Below are 26,709 nucleotides of genomic sequence, written 5' to 3'. Positions count from 1 at the left end.
TTCCAGTATCTCCAGTAAATTCTGCACCACCTAAGTAATTTAATACTATTGATCCTGCTTCCTGGGCCTCCTCCAGTGCCCAGCCTCAGAAACTGGGAAGGTCATGAGCTCATCAAGTAGAGGTGTGTTGGCGTAACTGTGAGCTAATAAAACCCAGCTTTTGGGTTTGTGTCATTTATCCATTCTGGAAGGTACAGCTTGCTGTGGTTCGGTCAGTTTCCCTAAGAAGAACCTCTCTCCGCTCGGGGCCATTTCCGGGACACAGGTTAAGTAATTTTCTTTCGCTATCCCTTTTTATTCTATGCAATTTTATATATCGTATTGTCTTGTTTCCACTTTGTATCATCTTGTATATATGTATATATATATTTTTTTAAACTGCCTACATTTCTGAATTACATATAAAATTTAATAGCTCGGTTCCTCTTGCTCTGTAAAGAGCACACCTGAAGCCGTAAGCTACCTGTAGTTGGTGTCCAATCGGCCTGATTAACCCCTTTCCCACCTTGAACGTATCCATATGTCCCTGTGACCTGGACCTTTTGACCTGGGACGTATGAATACGTCCCGGTGATTTTGAGCACACACAAGCTGACACCCAGCACTCAGTGCCAGGAGCGGTCCCACATCGCTCCTGGCACTTGAACCCCCTAAATGCTGCAATCAAACTCAATCGCAGTATCTCAGGAGCAGGCAGACGGAAGACAGCCGCACTGTTCTTGGATCAGAGACCCCGCGACGTTATAGATTGTTGCCATGGTGACTCGATGTCGTCATGATGACATCCATGTCACCAGAGCTAGCAAAGTTGCTTGATCATGCTCAGAGCATGGTCAGAAACTCTCTCTATCAGTACAGAGCTGAAAGTTTGCATAGCATAGGGATGCTGCTGCATCCTACCCATAAATAAATATTTTTATGAAAAAAAAATATAAACAATAAGAGTACATTTGCTATTGCCTGGTCCGGAACGACCTGACCTATGAAACTGTCCCACTATTTAACCCCTTAAGTAAACACCATAAAAAAATATATAAAAAAGGCAAAAAACAATGCTTTATCATCATACCGATGAACAAAGAGTGGAATAACACACGATCAAAAAGACATCATCTTGTCCCACAAAAGACCAGCCATCATTCAGCTCCATCAGAAGAAAAATAGTTATAGCTCTCAGAATAAAGCGATGCAAAAATAATTTTTAATAATAGTTTTTATTGTGTAAAAGCGCCAAAACATAAAAAAAATGTGGTATCACTGTAATCGTACTGACCTGAAGAATAAATCTGCCTTATCAATTTTACCACACGCGGAACGACAAACATTTTGTGCACTTCTGAAACGAAGAACAACGTTGACCAGAGTAACTCTGCTACCTCATTATAGTCAATGGATCCTTCAGGGTTTTCATCTGAATCACGTCACTTGGAGATTTAGATGGAAACAGAAGTTTCTCAGCGTAGGGCTCCGGATAAATGTAATCCCAAACTTACGGGTGCATGTCTCCAGAAGCACAGGCTGGGCATAATGTACTGGTCACTACAATGGCATTTTGCAATTTTCACTTGGCAACAGTCATTGCTGTTTGTTTCTGGAAAACACCCATGGAGTCAAAATAGTCACTACACCTGTAGGTAAATTCCCAAAAGGGTATACCGTATATCAGAGGTGTCAAACTGCATTCCTCGAGGGCCGCAAACAGGTCATGTTTTCAGGATTTCCTTGTATTGCACAAGTGATAATTTAATCACCTGCACAGAATGATTCCAGCACCTTGTGCAATGAGAAGGAAATCCTGAAAACATGACCTGTTTGCGGCCCTCGAGGAATGCAGTTTGACACCTCTGCCGTATATACTCGAGTATAAGCCGAGATTTTCAGCCCACTTTTTTGGGCTGAAAGTCCCCCTCTCGGCTTATACTCGAGTCATACCCAGAGGTCGGCAGGGGAGGGGGAGCGGGGGCTGTCTAAAAATACTCACCTAGTCCAGGCGCGGTCCCTGCAGGTCCCTGGCTTCCCCGGCAGCAGCAGCTTCAGCTTCTTCCTGTACTGAGCGGTCACATGGTACCGCTCATTACAGTAAATTAATATGCATTACTGTATTGAGCGGTAACAGTGACCGCTCAGTACAGTTAGAAGCGCGGGCGTCGGGGAAGCAGGGACTGCACAGCGCCAGGACCAGGTGAGTATACGGGGAGGGGAGTGCAGCGCGATAGTCACCTTTCCTCGTTCCGGGCGCCGATCTGTCTTCAGCAGTGACGCTCAGGTCAGAGGGCGCGGTGACGTAGTTAGTGTGCGCCCTCTGCTGAACGTCGGTGCTGAACATGGAGTGGCGCCGGAACGAGGTGCGGGTGACTATTGAAAGTGCCGGGGGCCTGACCGACGGAGAGGTGAGTATGTGATTTTTTTTTTTTATCGCAGCAAATGGGGCAAATATCTGTATGGGGCATCTATGGGGCCATAATGTTTGTGCAGCACTATATGGGGCCATAATGTTTGTGCAGCACTATATGGGGCCATAACGTTTGTGCAGCACTATATGGGGGCCATAATGTTTGTGCAGCACTATATGGGGCAAGTGTCTGTATGGGGCCATAATTAACGTTTGTAGGGCACTACAGTATATGGGACAAGTGTCTGTATGGAGCATCTTATAGGGCCATAATCAAGGTTTGTGCAGCACTATATGGGGCAAATATCTTTATAGAGCATCTTATGGGGCCATAATCAGCATTTGTGCAGCATTATATTGGGCAAATGTGTCTCTGGAGCATCTTATGGGGCCTTTATTAACCTTTATGCAGGATTATATGGGGCATACTTTAATATGGAACATCTTATGGGGCCCATCATAAACTGCATGGAGCATTATATGGGGCTCCTGATTCAATATGGATATTCAAAAACACTTAACCTACTGATGTCTCAATTAATTTTACTTTTATTGGTATCCATTTTAACTTTTTTTTTTTTTTCCCAATAAATTTTATTGAGAGTTTTAAACTTTAACCGGAAGGGGAAGGCAAGGAGGGGGAGGATGGGAAGGGAAGGGATACGAAAAAGGGCAGAAAGCTCCCTAAAAATCGGGAGGATAGCGATAAATAACAAACAGACAAACATGTTTATAAAAGAGAAACAAACAAACAATTGGCAGTAAATCATCTAGATAAACAGTGAGGCAATGAATGTTGATATGACTCTGAACATTAAGGCTACGTTCACATTAGAATTGTGTGACGCAGCGTCGGGCGCCGCTGCGGCGACGCATGCGTCATGCGCCCCTATATTTAATATGGGGGCGCATGGACATGCGTTGCACTTGCGTTTTGTGACGCATGCGTCACTGCGGCACATGCATCAGGGCGCAGAGGACGCAGCAAGTTGCATTTTTTGTGCGTCCAAAATCAAGCAAAAAAAGGACGCATGCGTCACAAAACAATGCGTTTTGCATGCGTTGTGCGTTGCGTCGCCGACGCAACACACAACAACGCAAATGTGAACGTAGCCTAAGGAAAGAGTTCGTTCCAGCGAGCCCATTTCGCTTCATACCTCTGTAAGTTGTTGTTGATAATTGCAAATTTAGCTTCATAAGCTCTATGGAGTGATAAAGAATCGACTGTCTTGCAAAGAAGGCACATCCGCTGATTTCCATTTGGAGGCAATCAAGTTTTTAGTAACGAGGAAGAGATGGATAATGACCGGTCTAAGGGTAATTTGTACTCTGGTAATTTCGAGTGAAAGGAGAGCCAAATGAGGTGAGAGGTCAAAGTCTTTTCCAGTGATTTTAGATACTAATTCTTCTATTTTACTCCATAAGGGGGTAACCTTGGGACAGTCCCAAAACACATGGAGCAGATTCCCTCTTTGACCGCAATTCCTCCAGCAATTTGGGGATTGTTGGGCGCCAAAGTGAGATAACCTGGCCGGGGGTAAATACCATCTGGACAGGATTTTATAAAAAGACTCCTTCAGGGACATAGATAATGTTGCTCCATATGTGTGGGATAGAGCCTCTTCCCACTCTTCAGTCGGAAAACTAGAGTGTAAGTCTGCTTCCCATCTGGCCATATATGAGGTTTTGACTATGTCAGTGTCGTTATTGATGTGGTCATATATGTATTTATGGCTCCAAAAGATGGTATGCCCGATGTTAGAAAGAAAGTTGATTGCCGCCTCAGAGAAATACGTTTTTTTCTCTAAAAATGTTTGAATAATGTCTTTGATGATTTGCTGTTCCGTGAAAGATTGTGAGGGGATATTAAATCTGGATTTCAATAAGGAGAAGGAGAGAAATTTTTCCCAGTCATGAATGTCTCTGATGAATCTTACTCCCAAGTCGGCCCATAAGGAGCTAATGTTTTGTTTATGTAGGGATGCAAATGAATTTGAGAGAGATTGCCCAAAGAACTAAATCTTTTGATACCCCTTTTCGGTTTTAAGAGTTTATGACAAGCTGAGCAAGTTGCAGAGAAAATGGGGTTTGTCAAGGAGAAATATTTTTTTGTGTTTGTTAGTTTGTCAAGGAAAATTTCCCTTGGGGACTTGTTAAAGTTAAATGATGTCTCCAGATCCACCCATATAGGCACCTCACCCTCCGACCACCAGTGAATAGATTGCTTGATAAGGTTAGCGTAATAGTATGCCGTAACGTTTGGGATACCGAGGCCTCCTCTATCCTTGTCTTTGTATAAAATATGAGTAGGAACCCTTGCCGCCTTATCTCTCCATATAAAACGATTGCGTTGCAAAGAGTGGAGTTGAGTTGGAAGAATTGTGATGGGAAGAGATCTCAGGATGAAGGCTATCCTGGGAAGGATGAAAGTTTTGACTATAAGGACTCTACCCCACCAGGACAGCTCTTTCCCACTATAATTGTTAAATTCCAGTGTTATTTTTTCTGAGATTGTTTCCAAGTTAACAGGTACCAAGGATTCCAAATTCCTAGTGACTATAATCCCCGAGTAAGTGAAACTTTTTTACGCCCATTCCCATGATGAGAACTTTTTTACTTCATTGATTTGAGAATTATTTAAATAGAAAGGCATAATTTGGGACTTTTTTTCATTGACTTTAAAATAGGAAATTTTAGAGAAAAGGTCAAGGATCTTGTTTAACCTTGAGATGGACCTTGCCGGGTTTGATAAGGAAAGGATGACGTCATCAGCAAAAAGTACTATTTTACAGGTGAAATTTGAAAATTCAAATACCTGAGATTTCTTTGTCTTCTCTAATCTTTTGGGCCAAAGGCTCCATGGCCAGTCCAAATAGCAGGGGAGAGAGGGGGCACCCCTGCCTAGTGCCATTTGAAATATTGAATGAGGAGAATAGATGGTTATTGGCATAGATTCTTGCGGATGGGCTGGAGTACAGGGCCGATATTTTCAACAGACACCGCAAATCAAAACCGAATTTTGTTAAGACTAGTTTGAGATAATCCCAATTAAGGCGATTAAACGCCTTCTCCGCGTCAAGAGACACAAAAACTGAGGGAACCCTCCCAGAATTGATCTTTTTTATTATATTAATTAGTTTCCTCGTCCCATCAGCGGCCTGTCTGGATTTAACAAACCCTATTTGATCACGATTAATCAATCCCGGGAGAATGTCGCCAAGCCTGTTGGCCAAGATCTTTGAGTATATTTTAACGTCGGTGTTTATCAAAGATATGGGCCTGTAGTTTGCCATATGACCAAGGTCCCCCTTTGATTTGGGAATTAGCACCATCGTGGCCTCCAGCATTTCTTTAGGGAAGGCACCTTCCCCCGAAGCTACGTTAAAGACACGAGAAAGGTGAGTCGCTAATAATTCACCGAAAGTTTTGAAATAGTCATTGGTAAAGCAGTCAGGGCCTGGGGCTTTTTGTGGTTTTAAGTTTTTGATTGTGTTTAGGACCTCCTCTTGTGAAAAGGGGGCAGATAGAAGGGCTAGGTCATTTTGGTCAAGGTTGGGAAGTTTGAGGGAAGCAAAGAAGGATTCCGAAATTTTATTATCTGGAATGGCCGATGCGTCATTTTGAGCAATATTGTATAGTTTAGAGTAAAATTTACTAAATTCGTCAACTATTTTCTGAGGATGGGATAAAAAGTTGTTTCTCAAAGATAAAATCCTGTCAATTATATTGTAAACTCTCTTTCTTTTAAGTCTGCTCATCATAAAATTTACAGGTTTATTTAAATATGCATAATTTTTGAATCTTGAGGACTTAATAGCAAAATCATAATGGGATAATATTTCGGCTTTTAGTTGTTGCCTCAGGGCCATGAGTTCCGATTGTATGATGCGAGATGGAAGAGAATTTTGTTGTTGTGCTTCTTTGATTTTTATTGACTTTTGAAGGTCTTTAATCTTGGCCTCGTTTAATTTTTTTTCCCTAGAGGATATTTGGATCAACACCCCCCCTAAGGACTGCCTTATGGGCGTTCCATAATATGAAAGGGTTGATGGAATCTGAATTATTTTCTTTAAAGAAGTTTTTGATGGTGGATTTGATAGTATTTTGGTGGAATTGGTTCCTGGACCCTGTACCTGAAAGAAGCTCGCTAACAACTGGAGATTGATCCGAGACTGTCCTGGGGATGATGGAGACCGATCTAAAATTTAGAGATAGAAAAAACATCAGTCAACACCAAATCTATTCTAGAGGCCGACTGATGGATGTCGGAGAAGTGGGTATATTCGACCGAAGTCGAGTTAAGGCATCTATACACATCGAATAATTCATTAGCAGATAACCAATTGTTCAGGGTTGGGGCTTTGTGTCTGCTTTTAGCTGATTGTCCCGGATGGGCATTTGGACTAATGTTAACATCGCCCAGGATAAGCAGGACCCCTTTTTTTAACCAACGAGATTTTTTTGATCAATCTGCTCATGATCTTTATTAGGTGCATAGACATTAACAATAGTGAATTCTTGATTATTTATTTTACATAAGAGGATGTGATAATGGCCCCCTGGGTCTATTGATTCTTTCAAAAACTCAAAGAAGACCCCGCTACCGATCATAGTTAACACTCCTGCTTTTTTCTTCGAGCTTGAAGACTCAAAGATATGTGAGAATTTGTTGACGGCAAAACTGGGATGGTCGTCTTTTTTAAATTTGGTCTCTTGGAGACAAACCACTTCCAATTTAAGTTTTATCAGTTTTTTAATGGTGAACCTTTTTTGGGGGCTATTCAACCCCCTAACATTATAGGTCACGCAATTGATACTCACAGTCAGTTTTCAAACAACAACAACAAGGTACGACCGAAAAGGCTCCTGGACCCTACTAGTAATATGACTGCGTAGAATGTGGTAAGGGATGAATAGATAGGAGATAGTCTTACTTCCGTTTAGTTTATAATTGAAGTACTGCCAATATGGCTAAATAACAAAACAGATGAACAAATAAAATTCGGTATAACAATATAACAAAACAGTAAACAGTAAATACTACCAAAAGTCAAGTTCTTTGGTAGAGGTCTTCCAGGAAGACTCTTTTCCTTTCGACGGGGGAAAGTTCGTGAAAGAGCTCCATCTTGGCATCCTCCAGTAAGGATGATGGAAAATCCTGAAAGGCTAGGAAATGAATGTAAATTCAACTACACAATGTTAAAGATAATAAAGCATTATTAAAGCTGTAAAAGAGCAATTAACAATGGGACCGTTGGGAAGATTTTGAACATCAAGTTTTCTTCTGGTTGGTCGAGGAAGTGGGATGACCGAAACCAGGAGAGTCTTGCAAGGAGGTAATGAAGTTTAGGCCTTCCTTTTTTGTAAAGATGGGGACGGTTTTGCCTCTATAGAGGACAAGTAGTTTAAGGGGGAACCCCCATTTGTACGGGATTTCCCGATCTCTAAGAGCAGAAGTGACTGGTTTAAAGGTTTTTCTCCCTTCAATTGTTTCTTTTGACAAATCTGCAAACAGTTTCAAGTTTGAGAATGGTTCGGGGAATTTTTTATTTTCTTTCATATAATTCAAGATCAACTCTTTCACGTGAAAGAAATGGACACGGAGGATAGTATCTCTTGGGACCTCCTGGGGAATGCTGGATGGTTTAGGGAGCCTATGAATTCTATCAATTGTGAGGTCTAAACCACTGAGGGATGGAACCGCTTTCTTGAATAATGCTTTTGCATACTCCATTAACTTATTATTGGTGACGCTTTCAGGAATACCTCTGATTTTAAGATTATTCCTTCTATTACGATCCTCAATGTCAGCCATTTTGAGTTTCAGCTTTTGAAGTTCAAGACTAATGTCATGGTTGTCCTCAGATACACTTTTAGTGGTTTTCTCAATCCTATCCAGCCTGACCTCGTGTTGCTCCATTTTTCTGTTTATTTGTCAATGGCGTTTTGAAACAACGTGGTATGTTTTTCAAAATTGGAGTCAATGTTTTTTTTTATATCATCTTTTAAATTGGATGTCAGGCTGAGTAGGAGGGATTCCATGGTTTTTTGTATTTGCCCTAGTGATTCCGCTGGTAATTGGTTAGCGGAGGAGGGAGAGGAATCCTCAATCCTAACCCTGGATTTAGTCGGGCCCAAGTTTGGAGATGCGTCGTCATACTCCGCATCTGACGTGTCTGGAGAAGTAAAATATTTGCCACCCCCTTGGCCTGGGCCTTTTCTTTTGACTGATATAGAAAGATCCATATCCTCAGATGGAATAACTAATTTTGGGAGATCTTCATACTACAAACTTTTTCTTGGAGGGTTAGATGATACAGTTTTGGGGGGTTTTTCTTTTCCCTCCCTGTCCCGTGGGGATCTAAATCCCAATGGGCTTAATTTATTAACCTCATCTCTCTCTGGTTTATATTTAGTAAGATTGCTTTTATTAACTCTTTGAGGTAATGATGATGTTAGAGAGTTTGTTTTTTTACTTGGACCACTCATTTTCAAGACAATCAAAAGCAGTCAAGTATTTATGCAGACAAATCAAAATTAACTTCTAAATGTAAAAGGCTATGGGTAGTATAAGAATAATTCCCCCAGGTGGCCCAAACCTCAAATATGGAACTGGACTATAGAGACAGATAGTATTCTCTGAAATGACAGACACCCAAATAGAACAACTGGTCCCCAATCTTCAAATGGAGACTGGTTTTGAGAGTTAACAATAACAGCAAAACAAATGTTAGCCACTTAAAAACAAAAGAAAATAATGCGTGTACTGTTCCTTTAAGAGGAGAACCAACAGCAGACTTAAAGGGAACCTATCACCCCGTTTTTTAAAAATTAGATAAAAATAGTGTGAAATAGGGGCAGAGCTGGGCTTTACATTAGTGCTTTTTCGGTGCCTTTACACCCCCGTTAGGCTGCCGAAATACCTTTGTGAAGTGGCCGTTTTGTCCTGTCACTCAAGCCGAGATGCGAACTCTGCTTCACGAAAATGGCCGCCGCGATAGCCTTCTGCGCACGCGCGGATGCCCGCGGCCATTTTCCTGAAGCGGCGGCCAGCAGAGCGCCGCTTCTGCGCACGTGCGGCCAAAGCAAGATGGCCGCGCCCACCGACCACCAATGAAATAACGGACATCGCTGCTATTTTCACTCCCCTGTGCAGGATTCGGGACCTTGGACATGCGCACACCACTACGCCACCAACGTAATGATGAGCCTGATCTGGGGGAGAAACGGCGCTGTGACCACGCCCATCCGACCTGACCAACTTGAGTGACAGGACAAAACGGCCACTTCACAAAGGTATTTCGGCAGCCTAACGGGGGTGTAAAGGCACCAAAAAGGCACTAATGTAAAGCCCAGCTCTGCCCCTATTTCACACTATTTTTATCTAATCTTTAAAAAACGGGGTGATAGGTTCCCTTTAAGCAGTGTGTGGACTATGGGGTAAACAGACCCTATAGGGTGGTTATTTAGTATCAGAAGAATTTACACAACCAGGGGTCTTGCTTTTTATTCCAAAACCCCCCTCAAAGAAATAGGGCTGATATGACCTTCTGATTGTAATTAGTGGGTCAGAGAATAGGGGGAAATGCAGCTTATAGATTATATATAAACAACTTATGTGCGATTAATAAAGCAGCCCCCAACAGAAAAAACAGTAAGCAAAGGACACTTATTAATTTAAGAATTATCCGGAATAGCCCAGAAATCTGAGGAGCATCCGGTGCTCGAACCTATAGGGCACTTCAGAGCGACTGCCGAGGGAAGGAATCTCTTCACGTGCTTGTTAGTGAGCGCGATGCTGCAGCTGTGCGCGAAGGAGTTCCGGCGCGCGCATTGATCTATAAAAGCCGCTCGTCTGCAGCTTGCTGCCGCTTAGTCTCTCCGGTGAGTCTTCTGTTCGGTGGAGTTCCCGATGAGAGGTGCCGTTGGATTCGCGCTGGTGAGAGCTTCTTGACTCACATTTGGAAACGGTAAGGGCTGAATTAGCGTCCGGAATTGCCAAGGTGCAGCGGTGACAGCCGGCGGATGTGGAGCTTGAGCACGGCGGATTTCAGGCACGGTAACGTTTTGTGGTATGTCCGGTGAATAAGGGTATGATAATTCCTGGATCCAGTCGGTGTGGGGTACTTGTTTTCTTTTTAGGAACGCCCGAAAGCAGGGTCCAAGTCCTAAGTAAAGCAGCGCCAATGGAGACAAAGTAGTCCCTGGGCACAATAATTAACAGGCTCTGTATGTTCCTCCGATGCACCCGGGGAACCGCAGGCTTTTTAGAAGCAGGAATTTCACTGCTCACCGTGGATAACTTGATCTTTGACACGAATCCCAATCGCAGATTCGGTAGCTTAATATCTGTTAAGGCTGGTGTGTATATCCGACCAAAGCCAGAGTTCCTGCGGTGGCCTGTGAAAGTCTCAGAGAAGGCTCCAGTGGGATCAGTTTCCCTGTGGGAATATTGTCCAAAAAATGAACGGAAAAACAAAATAATGGGCTCAATAGGTGCCTAATAGGGTGCCCAACAGGATTTAGGCAAAATCCAGTGCAAAATATTTGATATGAGTAAGATTAGTGTTGGATTAGAGGATATTCCTCAGGAGCTCTTAGGATCTGCGTCCTACATGTGCCAGATCCAGGCCACGCCCCATCTATTTTTACTTTTGACATTTACCGGTAGCTGCTGCATTTCCCACCCTAGGCTTATACTCGAGTCATTACGTTTTCCCAGTTTTTTGTGGCAAAATTAGGGGGGTCGGCTTATACTCGAGTATATACGGTAATTTCCAAAATGGGGTCACTTGAGGGGGATTCGACTTTTCTAGCACTTAGGGGTTCTGTATATAGAGTCCTCAAACTATTCTAGTAAACTCTGTGCTCCAGGAGGCAAATAGCTCTCCGTCCCTCCCTCGTCTCTCCGTATGGCTAAGTAGTACTGTACAGTCACATATGGGGCATGGCCACATTCAGTAGAAACTCTGGCACAAATTTTGGTGCCATGTTTACCCACTTCTTGGGTGAAAATGTAAAATCTGGGGCCAAAACTAAATTTTGGTGGTAAAAATGTAATTATTTTTTCTTCTCTGCCCAATAGTATAAATTTCTGTGACACATCTGTGGAGTCAATATGATCACTGCACCCCTAGATGAATTCGTTGAGAGGTGTAGTTTCTAAAATGGGATCACTTATGGGGGATTCTGCTGTTCTGGCACCTCATGGGATCTCCCAGTGGGTCATGGCACCTGCAAACCATAACGGTATAACCTGGCGCTCCTTGACTTCAGAGCTTTGCACTGTGCCTGAAAAATATTTCCTGATTACATGTAGGGTATTGGCGCACTCAGGAAAAAATGGACCTCAGTTTGTTGGAAAGAAATTTCTATTAGCCCTTAGAAAAATTAAAAAAATTGGGGCTAAAATAACATTTTAGTGGTAAAAATGTAACTTATTCTTTCTTCACCGCTCAGTGGTATAAAACTCTGAGGCACATGTGGTGTCAATGTCATCACTGTACCCCTAGATTAATTCATTGGGGAGTGTGGTTTGTAAAATGAGTTCACATATATATGGGGTTTCTGTTGTTCTGGCACCTTAGTGGCTCTGCCAGTGTGACATGGCACCCTCAAACCATTCCAGCAAAATCTGAACTCCCAATATGGCGCCACTTCCCTTCTCAGCTTTGCACTCTGCCTCAAAAGTAATATTCCCCTGCATATTGGGGTATCAGCGTACTCAGGAGAAATCGCACAACAAATTATATGGTGCAATTTCTCCTGTTACCGAAGTGGAAAGATACTGAGGGCACTACAAATTGAAAAATCACTGACAATACACTTTATAAAGCACAAACAACTTGGAGAAAAAGAAGTGTGCAAAACATGGCAAGAACCATCAATATATACAAAATGAAATAAATGTATTAAGGTACAAATATACAAGAACGACAAAAAACACACAAACAAATTAAAAAGACCAGAGGCTAGAATCTGTAACAGCTGCAGAATGTTGTAAGGACGCATCCAGACTCCTCCACTGTGTGTACCGGAGGGGTGTTATAAATAGAGTACAATCAGGCTGTCCTGGGAAAATAAATGTGCAAGCTGTATAGCAGACAATATAATGCAAGATCACAAAATTCAAAAATTCAAGTATGAACAGGTACAAAATAGTCCATATTGAATAAACTCCAAAGTATTATAGGGGAACAGAGAGAAATCTTGTGGTATCCCAGAATAAAAGATATACCAAATACCATAAGGAGACAAGGAGGTCCCAGGAGAGCAAGGACCTGTTGGTAGGTGAGTCATATGAAGGCCACCCAGTGAAAGCATAATGTATGGAGGAAAGAGTCCCACGCGTATTGCCACAAAGCCTGGCTTCCTCAGGGGAAGTGTCCCCCTGAGGGGGTCTAAAATGGGGTCACCTCTGGGGGGCTTCCAACGTTTAGGCACATCAGGGGCTCTCCAAACGGGACATGGTGTCCGCTAAGATTTCCAGGAAATTTTACATTCAGAAAGTCAAATGATGCTCCTTCCCTTCCAAGCCCTGTCATGCTCCCAAACAGTAGTTTTCTCCCACATATGGGGTATCGGCATGCTCAGGAGAAATTGTACTACCAATTATATAGTGCAATTTCTCCTGTTACCCTTATAAAAATGTAAAATTTTAGGACAAAAAACATTTTTGTGGTGAAAATATGATTTTTTTTTTTTCAACGCCAAAATATTATGAACTTCCGTGAAGCACCTTAGGGTTCAATGTGCTCACCACACATCTAGAGATCTAGAGCAGTTCCCTGAGGGGTCTAGTTTCCAAAATGATGTAACTTGTGGGGGATTTTCACTGTTTAGGCACATCAGGGGTTCTTTAAACGCAATATGGCGTCCACTAATAGTTCCAGAAAATTTTGCATTCAAAAAGTCAAATGGCGCTCCTTCACTTTCCGAGCCCTGCCATGCACCCAAACAGTGGTTTTCCCCCACATACACTGTGTGCAGAATTATAAGGCAAGTTGTATTTTGATCACATGATACTTCTTATATCTGTTGTCCTACTCCAAGCTGTTCAGGTTTGACAGTCAACTACCAATTAAGTAAATCAGGTGATGTGCATCTCTGTAATGAGGAGGGGTGTTGTCTAATGACATCAACACCCTATATAATGTGTGCTTAATTATTAGGCAACTTCCTTTCCTTTGGCAAAATGTTTCAGAAGAGAGATTTGACGGGCTCTGAAAAGTCCAAAATTGTGATATGTCTTGCAGAGGGATGCAGCAGTCTTGAAATTGCCAAACGTTTAAAGTGTGATCACCAAACAATCAAGCGTTTCATGGCAATAGCCAACAGGGTCGCAAGAAGCGTGTTGGGCAAAAAAGGTGCAAAATAACTGCCCATGAATTGAGGAAAATCAAGAGTGAAGCTGCAAAGATGCCATTTGCCTCCAGTTTTGCCATATCTTAGAGCTGCAACGTTACTGGAGTAACAAAAAGCACAGGGTGTGCAATACTCAGGGGCTGTCAGGGAGAGACTAGGTGAGTGAGAGCTAATAACCCGGGCCCCTGCAGTTTCCCTCAGACTAGGGAAATCCTGACTGACCCTCTACCTGGAATTTACACTGAAGGTGTGCATGTCCAGGCCTCGAACCTCACCCTGTCTCCTGAGCTCAGCCCTAGGCTGAAACCTCAGCCCTAGGCTGAAACCTCAGCCCTAGGCTGAAACCTCAGCCCTAGGCTGAAACCTCCGCCCACCACCCAGTGAAGATGTTATTCCCCAATACCCACAGTTAGCACAGACAAGGATAAAGGAAAATATACACCACGCCGCAGTCACTCAGGAATACACTATAAATGTGCAGGGCAAAATAAATACAAATATAGGAAGGAGTAAATAAGACAGGAAAATACACCACCAACGAATCTCCAACCACCAGCTCTCCTCACCAGACCGAGATAACGCACAAGACAGAAGCTATAATCGGCGACGCCCAAAGATCAGGAGAACTATTTAAAGGCAGTGGGCATGGCCCAGCTTCCAATCCAAGGATTAGGTAAATTAACCCCAGAACAGCTAGATAAAATCTAGCAGACGCCAATGAGCAAATAGTGGTCAAAAGCGGAATTACCGCTGTCTGTCGGACGACCTGGTCTGAACAGCGTCCGACATGACAGTACCCCGCCTTCTACGAGAGACCCCAGGGCCCTCACGGCTAATAGGACCCGGCTTGTCCGGATGACGGCGGTGAAACAACCTGACCAGCCGGTCAGCATGAACGTCCGAGGCTGGTACCCAGGACCTCTCTTCAGGCCCATAACCACGCCAGTGTACTAAGTACTGTAAAGTGCGACGCACTACACGAGAGTCAACCACCTTGGAGACTTCAAACTCCAAATTACCATCCACCAAGACTGGAGGTGGCATAGGCGCCGCGTCCACAGAACCCACCACCTTCTTTAGAAGAGACCTGTGGAACACGTTCTGTATCTTATACACCGTAGGGAGCTCCAATCGGTACGCTACTGGGTTAATGACGGCGGTGACCCTAAATGGACCAATAAACCGTGGACCCAATTTAAGGGATGGTATTTTGAGTCTTGTGTTTTTTGTGGATAACCACACCCAGTCATCCACACTCAGGTCCGGACCTGGCACACGCCTACTGTCAGCCACACGTTTGTACCTAGCACCCACACTCAACAGGCGCTGTTTAACTCTCCTCCAGACTGATGACAATTGTGTTCCTAACTGGTCCTCCTCCGGAACGCCGGAAGAGCCCCTCTGACTCAAGGTACAAAATTGAGGATGTAGCCCGTAAACACAAAAAAACGGAGACTCCCCAGACGACTCCTGGCAGTGATTATTGATGGCAAACTCAGCCAAAGGAAGAAAGGTAGACCACTCCTCCTGGTTATCAGAGACAAAGCAGCGTAAGTACTGTTCCAAATTTTGGTTCATACGCTCAGTCTGACCATTTGACCGAGGATGAAACGCCGAAGAATGAGATAACTTGATTCCCAGCCGTGAGCAAAACGCTCTCCAAAATTTTGCCACAAACTGAGACCCCCTATCAGACACAATGTCAGACGGAACCCCATGAAGTCTGACCACCTCCTGCACAAATACTTGGGCCAGAGTCTTAGCGTTAGGCAACGCAGGCAAAGACACAAAGTGCGACATTTTAGAAAACCGATCAACAATCACCAAGATCACCGTGTTTCCAGCTGATGAGGGCAAATCAGTGATGAAATCCATGGAGATTTCCGTCCATGGCTTACTAGGTACCTAAAGAGGAAGTAGTGTGCCAACAGGACGGGAGCGAGGCGTCTTAGCCCTAGCGCACGTGGTACAAGCTGACACGTATGAGACCATGTCCTGTCGGATCTTGGGCCACCAAAACCGACGTGACACCAACTCCAAGGTACCTCTAATCCCTGGGTGACCAGCCAGGACAGCATCATGATGCTCCGCCAAAACCTTTAAGCGGAGATGAAGCGGTACAAAAGATTTGTTGACGGGAAGCTCAGATGGTACATCCTCCTGAGCCTCGGCAATCTCAGCCTCAACCTCGGTAGTGAGAGCCGAAACCATAACACCCTTTTGGAGGATGGGTACTGGATCTTCCCGAGGTTCTCCCCCCGGAAAACACCTGGACAGAGCATCTGCCTTAAGTGTTTTTAGACCCCAGTCTGTAAGTGACCACAAAATTGAACCGCGTGAAAAACAATGCCCAGCGAGCCTGCCTGGGGGACAGACGCTTGGCAGACTCCAAATACAGCAGATTCTTATGATCGGTAATAACCGTTACCTGATGTACCGACCCCTCCAATAAGTGTCGCCATTCCTCAAAGGCCAACTTAATTGCCAACAACTCCCTGTTGCCTATATCGTAGTTACGTTCGTCGGACGACAGTTTCTTGGAGAAACAGGCGCACGGACGTAAACCACTCAAAGATGAGCCTTGAGATAGTACCGCCCCCACACCCGCCCCCACACCTACCTCAGACGCATCGACTTCCACAACAAAGGGTTTAGATACGTCTGGCTGCACAAGAATAGGGGCTGAAACAAAACTGTTCTTAAGAAATTCAAATGCGCGCACAGCAGCCTCAGGCCAAACGGAGAAATTGGTACCCTTTTTAGTCATGTCAGTTACGGTTTAGCAATGATGGAAAAATCCTTGATAAATTTCCTATAGTAGTTACAAAACCCAAGGAACCGCTGAAGTGCTTTCAGGTTATCAGGACGTTCCCAACGCAGCACCGCCTGCACCTTAGCGGCGTCCATTTTAAAACCAGAAGCAGACACAATCTAACCCAAGAAAAGCAACTCTTGAACAGAAAATACACATTTTTCAAGTTTAGCATACAGCTTATTCTCTCTGAGAAGCTGTAACACCTGCCTGACATGATCTAAATGAGTATCACGGTCGCAAGAATATATGAGAATGTCATCTAAGTACACGATAACGAATTTCCCCAAAACATGCGAGAACACATCATTGATGAAATGTTGGAACACTGCAGGTGCGTTAGTCAACCCAAACGGCATCACCAAATTTACAAAATGACCCTCAGGGGTATTAAAAGCCATCTTCCACTCATCACCTTGACGGACTCTTATGAGGTTGTACGCCCCCCTGAGGTCAAGCTTGGTAAACCACTTAGCACCTGCCACCTGGTTGAACAAATCTGGTATCAGAGGCATAGGGTATGGATCACGAACCGTAATCTGGTTCAACTCCCTGAAATCCAAACACGGGCATAATCCGCCATCTTTCTTCTTCACGAAGAAGAACCCTGCTGCCACCGGCGAGGATGACGGCCTGATGTGCCCTTTGCTCAAGCTTTCAGCAATGTAATCTTTTAACGCTTGTCTCTCCGGACCGGAGATGTTCAACATCCTTGCTTTAGGCAATTTGGCCCCTGGATTAAACCTGATAGAACAGTCATAAGGACGATGTGACGGCAACTCTGAATAACCCTTCTCAGAGAACACATCCACAAAATCCTGAAGTGACTCCGGAACGCTTGAAGTCACTGCAGCCACACATGTGGCCAGGCAATTCTCCTGGCAGAACTCGCTCCACCGAATTATGTCCTGAGTTTTCCAGTCAATTACCGGGTTGTGCATAGACAACCAAGGAAAACCCAAAACCACCTGAGCAGTAAGATTCCTGAGCACCTTACATGTAACCCGCTCGGAATGTAGAACTCCAATGTGGAGTTTAACCTCAGCCACAAATTCAGTAATCTCCCCCTGAGAGAGAGGAGCAGCATTGATGGTGACCACGCGGATAGGATGAGACAGTTTTTCAATCCTAAAACCTGCTGTGCGCGCAAACTCCTCATCAATGAGATTTGTGGCTGAACCACTATCCACAAAAACAGTAATTGGCAGCTCACTGCCAGCAACAAAAACCTTAGCAGGGAGCATGCACTGAGAAACCACCATGGAGGATATACATAAGCTCAGACTGGTCTCCTCCACACACTCTGAGCTTAGAAGTTTTCCGCCATTGCGTTTTTCTTAGGCAGCAGAGGACAGATGTTAATAAAATGACCCGTTTTACCACAGTAAAAACAGGCTCCCTGCTTCCTGAGCTCAGGGACTGGACGCTTCACATGTGACACCCCTGCGATTTGCATAGGCTCCGTGGGCTCACCTGCAGCAACCTCACGTGAACCTAAACCCTCTCCCATAGGCGGTGTCACATGCTCCCCCTGACGCAAATGGCGATCAATGCGGACAACCAGACTCATGGCGGAATCTAGAGAAGCAGGAGTCTCGTACATCAGAAGGGCTTTTTTAACCCTTCCAGAAATCCCATGTATAAACTGACTCCGCAATGCTGGATCATTCCATTGTGTATCGATCGCCCAGCGACGAAATTCAGAACAGTAATCCTCTGCAACTCGCTCCCCCTGGCGAATAGAGCGTATCTTAGATTCTGCTAGAGCCATTTTGTCAGGTTCATCGTAGATTTTCCCAAGACAGGAAAAAAAACTCTCCACAGAGTCAACTGCAGCAGAATCAGATGGCAAAGAAAACGCCCATGCTTGGGGATCCCCACTCAACAATGACAACACCAGGCCCACACGCTGATCCTCATTACCTGAAGATATCGGGCGCATACGGAAATATAGTTTGCAAGCTTTACGAAAAGAAACAAAATTACTGCGTTCCCCAGCAAATTTTTCAGGCAAAGGAAATTTAGGCTCAGCAACTCTACCTGTCGCTCCAGCTTGCACATTAGACACTGCTAGTCCCTGTTGTTGTACTGCCCCCCTTAACTCCGTGACCTGTAGGGACAGCGCCTCCAACTGGCGGGTTATGGAAGTCATGGGATCCATGACAAAACACAAAAAAAAAAAGAAACCCCCCCTTTTTTTTTTTTGTTGGGCCGATTATAATGTCAGGGAGAGACTAGGTGAGTGAGAGCTAATAACCCGGGCCCCTGCAGTTTCCCTCAGACTAGGGAAATCCTGACTGACCCTCTACCTGGAGTTTACACTGAAGGTGTGCATGTCCAGGCCTCGAACCTCACCCTGTCTCCTGAGCTCAGCCCTAGGCTGAAACCTCCGCCCACCACCCAGTGAAGATGTTATTCCCCAATACCAACAGTTAGCACAGACAAGGATAAAGGAAAATATACACCACGCCGCAGTCACTCAGGAATACACTATAAATGTGCAGGGCAACATTAATACAAATATAGGAAGGAGTAAATAAGACAAAGGAAAATACACCACCAGCAACGAATCTCCAACCACCAGCTCTCCTCACCAGACCGAGATAACAACGCACAAGACAGAAGCTATAATCGGCGACACCCAAAGATCAGGAGAACTATTTAAAGGCAGTGGGCATGGCCCAGCTTCCAATCCAAGGATTAGGTAAATTAACCCCAGAACAGCTAGATAAAATCTAGCAGACGCCAATGAGCAAATAGTGGTCAAAAGCGGAATTACCGCTGTCTGTCGGACGACCTGGTCTGAACAGCGTCCGACATGACAGGGACATGGCCATGGTAAGGAAAGCTGAAAAACGACCACCTTCGAACAAGAAACATAAGATAAAACGTCAAGACTGGGCCAAGAAATATTTTAAGACTGACTTTTCAAAGGTTTTAAGGACTGATGAAATGATAGTGACTCTTGATGGGCTGAAGGCTGGATCAGTAAAAGGAAGAGAGCTCCACTCCGACTCAGATGCCAGCAAGGTGGACGTGGGGTACTGGTATGGGCTGGTATTATCAAAGATGAACTTGTGGGACCTTTTCGGGTTGAGGATGGAGTGAAGCTCAACTCCCAGACCTACTGCCAGTTTCTGGAAGACAACTTCATCAAGCTGTGGTACAGGAAGAGTCGGTATCGTTCAAGAAAATCATGATTTTCATGCAGAACAATGCTCCATCACATGCCTCCAACTACTCCACAGCGTGGCTGGCCAGTAAAGGTCTCAAAGAAGAAAAAATAATGACATGTGCCCCTTGTTCACCTGATCTGAACCCCATAGAGAACCTGTGGTCCCTCATAAAATTTGAGATCTACAGGGAGGGAAAACAGTACACCTCTCGGAACAGTGTCTGTGAGGCTGTGGTGGCTGGTGCACGCAATGTTGATTGTGAACAGATCAAGCAACTGACAGAATCTATGGATGGAAGGATGTTGAGTGTCATCATAAGGCCGGGGTCACACTAGACCGTAATACGGACGAGTGCTATGCGATAAAAAAATCGCATAGCACTCGGCCCAATGTTAATCTATGGTGCAGCTCCCATCATCCGATTTTTTCTCCACCGTATTCAGGATCCGAGTGAAATCTCAGCATGCTGCGATTGTCAGCGTATCTCGGCCGAGACTCGCCAATGCAAGTCTATGGGTGCGAGAAAAAATCGGATTACACACGGACCATGCGTGTGCATTGCGAGAAATACGCAGCGGTGTTAGAGAAAAGCCGGCAATTCAATTGCCGGCTTTTCATTTCTCCTTCCCAAACCCGACAGGATATGAGACATGGTTTACATACAGTAAACCATCTCATATCCCCTTTTTTTTTGCATATTCCAAACTACTAATGTTAGTAGTGTGTATGTGCAAAATGTGGGCGCTGTAGCGTGTAAAATAAAGGGTTAAATGGCGGAAAAAATTGGCGTGGGCTCCGGCGCAATTTTCTCCGCCAGAGTGGTAAAGCCAGTGACTGAGGGCAGATATTAATAGCCTAGAGAGGGTCCATGGTTATTGGCCCCCCCTGGCTACAAAGATCTGCCCCCAGCCACCCCAGAAAAGGCACATCTGGAAGATGCTCCTATTCTGGCACTTGGCCACTCTCTTCCCACTCCCGTGTAGCGGTGGGATATGGGGTAATGAAGGGTTAATGTCACCTTGCTATTGTAAGGTGACATTAAGCCAGATTAATAATGGAGAGGCGTCAATTATGACACCTATCCATTATTAATCCAATTGTATGAAAGGGTTAAAAAACACACACACACACACACACATTATTAAAAATTATTTTAATGAAATAAACACACAGGTTGTTTTAGTATTTTATTGCTTTCTCAATCCACCTGAAGACCCTCGCTTGGCAAAATAATAAACCAACAATATACATACCTTCTGATGACCTGTCAGGTCCCACAAAGTAAATCCATCTGAAGGGGTTAAATCATTTTACAGGCAGGAGCTACGCTAAAGCACTCGCTCGTGCCTGTAAACCCCGGGTACTGAAAGGAAAGCAGAGTGATCTGTACTTACATTGAGTCGCGGTGAGGCGCCCTCTGCTGGATGTCCTCATGAACTGGAGCCTTGGAAAAGTTCCCACGCTCGAGTTCATATGAGTTCATCCACCAGAGGGCGCCTCACCGCAACTCAATGTAAGTCAACTTACTGGTCAACTTTTAACCTTTATAACTTCCTAAGAAAAAAAAAATGTTTTTTCAATAACTAAGCAGATGTAAAGTAGACATGTGGGAAATGTTATTTATTAATTATTTTCTGGGACACAACTCTCTGATTTAAGGGCATAAGAATTCAAAGTTTGTAAATTGCAAAATGCTCCAAATTTTTGCAAAATTTCAAATTATTTCACAAATAATCACAAGTCATATTGAAGAAATGTTACCACTAACATGAAGTACAATATGGTAGCAGCTAGTAGTTCTTTTTATTATTGTGGAGCTCATAGTGACCGTATGGGAGAGATATATATACCTCTGAAGTGAGGTCAGCAAGGAGATCATATTGTCTAATCAAAGCAGACACCTCAGCACCACAAAAAAGAAAATGGGACTATACGTCTTGGTGCAGTGTTATTTATTTTGATCCGAAAAGGAGTCAAACCAGATTCTACTATTTGTCTGGACCACGAGTATTTCCTCGAGCACACTATGTTTAAAATGACAGTGCTGCTGGTCTTTCTCCTTCACCCTAGATCACAGTGACTGTTCTAGCATGTCTCTCACATGGGGAGTCTTGTTCTAAGCTATTTTGGCGGTGTATTCTTTTTTCCTTTTTTTTTTCCACTATACGATGCTGCGGGCTTATGATTGGTCATTGTCATAGAGGGAAAAAATTATCTCTGGTAACGCTCAGTTGGGCTTATCATACATTATAACCTAAACATAAGCTAATATCTTCAAAAAAGCAAATACAAACTACTTTTTACACCGTTCTGCAGCTACTATTCCATGATGTGGCCAGCTTACCATAACTGGTGAAAGGTCCTCTCTGAAGGGAATATGTCAGTAAGATAAACCTCCCAAACCTCATATCTGGGCAGACAGGTCTTTGACATTTAAAACCATTGAGGCTATGTGCCCACGATCAGGATATAGAAGCGTTTTGGACGCAGCATATGCTCGCTGCATCCAAAACCCTGTGTTTTAATCATGCAGGTAAATCCGCATGTATTCATTGAACCATGTGGATTTACATGTAATGAATGGCTATGGGTGAGACCGGAGAATAGAAGCACAGTGGGCATGGGTTTTATTGAAATCCCATCCACTGTGCTAGTAACCTAGAACGCAGCGTTTTGGATGCAGCTCAGGTGGGCTGTGTCCAAAACGCTGTCATTTCAGAATCGTGGGCACATAACCGATACCTTTATTTCTTCTATCTGTTGCTGCATTCCTAAGTAAAAAATATATATTTATAATACTCAATCCATGCGTTAGAAGCAGAGGTGTATATACCATACACTCACAGAGAGTTCCCCAATAGCCAGCCTAGTAATAGAAGCATCCGTAGCCTCGTCCACCACTCGTCAGTCAATTGTGTAATGGCCCTGTTGATTAAAGGTAGCAGAGCTGCGTTTCCATGACAGATTAGTGGCAGCTTTGGGATCTGTGTGATCTCTCTGATGTCATCTGATGGATCTGCATGAACCCCAGGTTACTTTTAAATAGCTAAATAGTTTTTAACAGGTGAAAGGTCGTCTTTTACCAATCTTCATTGAACCTTATTATGTGGGATCAAATTGTAGGAAATTGGTCAATGGAGTCACAATGTTCATCTTTCTGACAAATAGGCTTTGTAGGTAAGGAGCTCACCTCATCAGAAGGGTTTGCCATATTGGGCTTCAGGATCTTGTCAGAACGCTCCTCATCAGTAATTTCATTCAACTCCACGTGGAACAAGTAAAAGACAAAACCATATAAGGCAGGTCCCAGGCCATTACACAAGCCACGAATTCCAGTTACCATTCCTTGTACAACACCTACAACAGAGGCACAATACGGATTTGGCTCAAGTGTATGTAAGAATACCTACCCTTCAGAACTTGTGCTTTGCTAACGGTATTACAATATCATATACCGTATTTTTTGCACTATAAGACGCTCTTTTTCCCAAAAAAAAATGTGAGGAAAATGGGGGGTGCGTCTTATAGTTGGAATGCAGGCTTACCGGCAGTGGTGTGGCGGTGGCAGAGGTGTGGGGATGATGAGGCGCAGTGAGCAGTATGGCGTGAGCGGGGTCCCTTCCACATGTGAGGTGACGCAGTGGCCTGGTATCCAAGGTAAGTAGCAGAGCCGGGTGAATCATGGCTTTATCGGTGGTGGCAGCCATCTTCCTGAGGCCGCGTGTGCGCAGATGAAGTGCTCTGCTTCCCGGGGCTTCAGGAAAAAGGCCGCGGGAGGCTGCGCGTGCGCAGATGGAGATCTAAATCTGCGAACTCGGCATCAGGAAAAATGGTCGCCGCGATCTCCATCAGCCCACGCGCGGCCTCAGGAAGATGGCTGCCGCCACCGATAAAGCCATGATTCACCCAGCTCTGCTGCTTACCTTGGATACCAGGCTGCTGCGTCACCTCACCTTTGGAAGGGACCCTGCTCACGCCATACCGCTCACTGCGCCTCATCATCCCCGCACCTCTGCCTCCGCCACAGCACTTCTGCAACCCCCCCCATGGACACAAGGCCGTGGCGTCGCCCACCTAAACAGGAAGGGACCCTGCTCAGGTGCACGCCATATAGCCCACCGCACCTCTGCCGACACCATGCCTCCTGTGACCCTGCTCTGCCACCGCCAGCCCTCAGGTAAGAAACTGTAAATTCAGACAATAAGACAGACCCCCATCTTATAAAAAAAAAATCTTTTTTTCTGCAATTTTCACCCCAAATTTGGGGTGCGCCTTATGGTCTGGTGCGTCTTATAGTCCAAAAAATATGGGTAATTGGTTAAATAAATAAGCTCTAGCTGCATTTCTCACCTTGCTGGTCAGGATCCGCATTGCGAGACACCACTGCACTGATTGCAGGAAAGGTAATACTTGACATCGCAGCTACTGCACCAGCCGCCCACATCATCCTAGCAGAGAGAGCAAAACTTAAGTCACAGACAACCACTGGGGACCCCAGCGGAATAACACTGTGATCTGACAATTGTCAAGGGACTTTTCAGTAAGTAGGAACAAAAGCAGAAAAATCATAATCTACTGATCACGGGAAGGGAGGAAATAGGGGAATATATGTGCATATGCGTTACTGGATTTCACAATACAAACTACCTACATTACTAAATAAATCTCTCAGACCTCATAAGGATTATATATATATATATATATATATATATATATATATATATACATATACACACACACACACACACACACTTTGAAAATCCATGTAAGAATCGCTGTATAATACTTTATGAAAAGTTTAGTTCATTTTCTGTTCACCTAGACTGACTGACAGCTCATCAGTGTCCCTCCTCCCTGCCGAGATCTCACGCTCAGTATATGTTACAGCTTTCTGTCAGGTGAGAGGAGACTGGAGACACTTTGACTCATGAGCCCTCTTAGGGTACCGTCACACATTGAAATTTTCATCGCTGCGACGGCACGATTCGTGACGTCGCAGCGTCGTATAATCATCGCTCCAGCGTCGTAGACTGCGGTCACACGTTGCAATCACGGCGCTGGAGCGATGCCGAAGTCCCTGGGTAACCAGGGTAAACATCGGGTAACTAAGCGCAGGGCCGCGCTTAGTAACCCGATGTTTACCCTGGTTACCAGCGTAAACGTAAAAAAACAAACAGTACATACTCACCCGTCGGTGTCCTTCAGGTCCCTTGCCGTCTGCTTCCTGCTCTGAGTGCAGCCGTACAGTGAGAGCAGAGCGCAGCTCACTTTCCGGCCGGCACTCAGAGCAGGAAGCAGACGGCAAGGGACCTGAAGGACACCGATGGGTGAGTATGTACTGTTTGTTTTTTTACGTTTACGCTGGTAACCAGGGTAAACATCGGGTTACTAAGCGCGGCCCTGCGCTTAGTTACCCGATGTTTACCCTGGTTACAAGCGAAGACATCGCTGGATCGCTGTCACACACAACGATCCAGCGATGTCAGCGGGTGATCAAGCGACGAAAGAAAGTTCCAAACGATCTGCTACGACGTACGATTCTCAGCAGGGTGTCTGATCGCAGTAGCGTGTCAGACACAGCGATATCGTAATGATATCGCTAGAACGTCACGAATCGTAACGTCGTAGCGATGGAAATTTCAATGTGTGACGGTACCCTTTCTCATTAGTTGAGAGATAAAATGCTTATCTTAAAATCCAAATAGCCTCTTTAGAGAGGAAGAGGACTTGAACTCTATATAGCGCCACCTATGGGAAGCAGCGATCCTACAATTCACTATAAACCCTTTAATGAGACTTGCAATATGACTCAAGATAAAAGCCAAATCAGAATCTCAATTTGCAGACACGGTGTTTCGGGCTATTGGCCCTCATCAGTGCAAAGTATGAGAACATCTTAATATCAGGACTAAACAGTCACGAACATGTATTTTCAAATACAACAGTCTTATCAGGTCTAAAGGATCTAATAATATATGTATTTTGTTTTGTGAAATCTGGTGACAGATCCTTTCAGCACATCACATTACAAATACCTATTCCATGTATGCTTGCTCTGCATGCTTTCTCAGCAAAGTGTATGGCCAGTGTGATTGGATAAAGTGTCTGCACAGAACCAGGTAGTGAAGAAAGTAGGAATAAAATGCAGAGTAGGAAAGCGGTAAATCCATAGAGCACAGGAGGGTTGGGTTTCAAGTAAGTTTTAATTTAATGTGCATCTTCGTTTATACAAAAAAAATATATAATAGGACAAGATTGTGCATTGTAATTGCTTCTATGTTAATTACTGTTAATATCAATTTTGCTCTGAATAGTAAATTGGACCAACCATGGTCCGTGTTGTCTTCTAGGTTTCAGTCTCTAAATTGGGAACAAGTGCTATAAAGTTATACTCTACAGCACTAGATTCCTCTCTGGAGACTAGAAAATAGCAAGAATTACGGCCACTCCGTGCTTGTACTAAGCCAAATAAGCTATACACAGAAGGACCACAATTATGATCTGATTAATATTTGATTAGATCAAAACTCTCTCTCTTACCACTGCTGAGAACCAAAGCCATACCAGGCCAGCTGCAGTATCTGGAAGCCAAGACCCAGCAGTATAGTGTTCTTATTGCCAATTGATCTCATAAGCACTCCTAAAACTACAGTCTGCAGAAAAAACAACAAAGGTACCGTAAGTAACGTTAGATGGCACATGACAAAAATACTTGTACATTCTAAAAGCGATTGGAAATAATGACAAAAAAAATAAAACATGAATATCAATGTCACTCACCTGAGCCAAGATTGACAAAATTCCAACAACACCAATAAAAGTAGCCACAGTTTCTGATGTGAATCCGATCACCTATACAGTTGAGAAGAATTACTGTTCTGTTCCTGACATGCGACTACTAAAACAATGAAATCCTATGACACACATGCAGAAAAGATCACTAAACATATAGTAGATACCATAAG

General features: G+C 44.1%; 1 protein-coding gene across 5 annotated transcripts in view; it reads right to left on the bottom strand.

Annotated features, from left to right (window-relative positions):
* Positions 1-26,709, bottom strand: part of LOC143766357 (hippocampus abundant transcript 1 protein-like) — an 85,656-nt gene that overhangs the window by 13,933 nt on the left and 45,014 nt on the right. For 3 of the 5 annotated variants that reach the window (XM_077253991.1, XM_077254018.1, XM_077254000.1), the window contains exons 8-11: positions 26,525-26,596; positions 26,285-26,397; positions 24,095-24,192; positions 22,935-23,101 (exon numbers count right to left, since the gene is read on the bottom strand). In XM_077253991.1, coding sequence (XP_077110106.1) covers positions 22,935-23,101; positions 24,095-24,192; positions 26,285-26,397; positions 26,525-26,596 — 450 coding nt within the window. Of the gene's footprint in view, positions 1-7,436; positions 7,559-12,198; positions 12,464-22,934; positions 23,102-24,094; positions 24,193-26,284; positions 26,398-26,524; positions 26,597-26,709 lie in introns of those variants that run through there. The other 2 variants (XM_077254010.1, XM_077254025.1) reach the window with 2 other exon arrangements.

Source organism: Ranitomeya variabilis, chromosome 1 (assembly GCF_051348905.1).
Source record: "Ranitomeya variabilis isolate aRanVar5 chromosome 1, aRanVar5.hap1, whole genome shotgun sequence".
Lineage (NCBI taxonomy): Eukaryota > Metazoa > Chordata > Amphibia > Anura > Dendrobatidae > Ranitomeya > Ranitomeya variabilis.
This window is presented reverse-complemented; position numbering and strand designations above follow the sequence as displayed.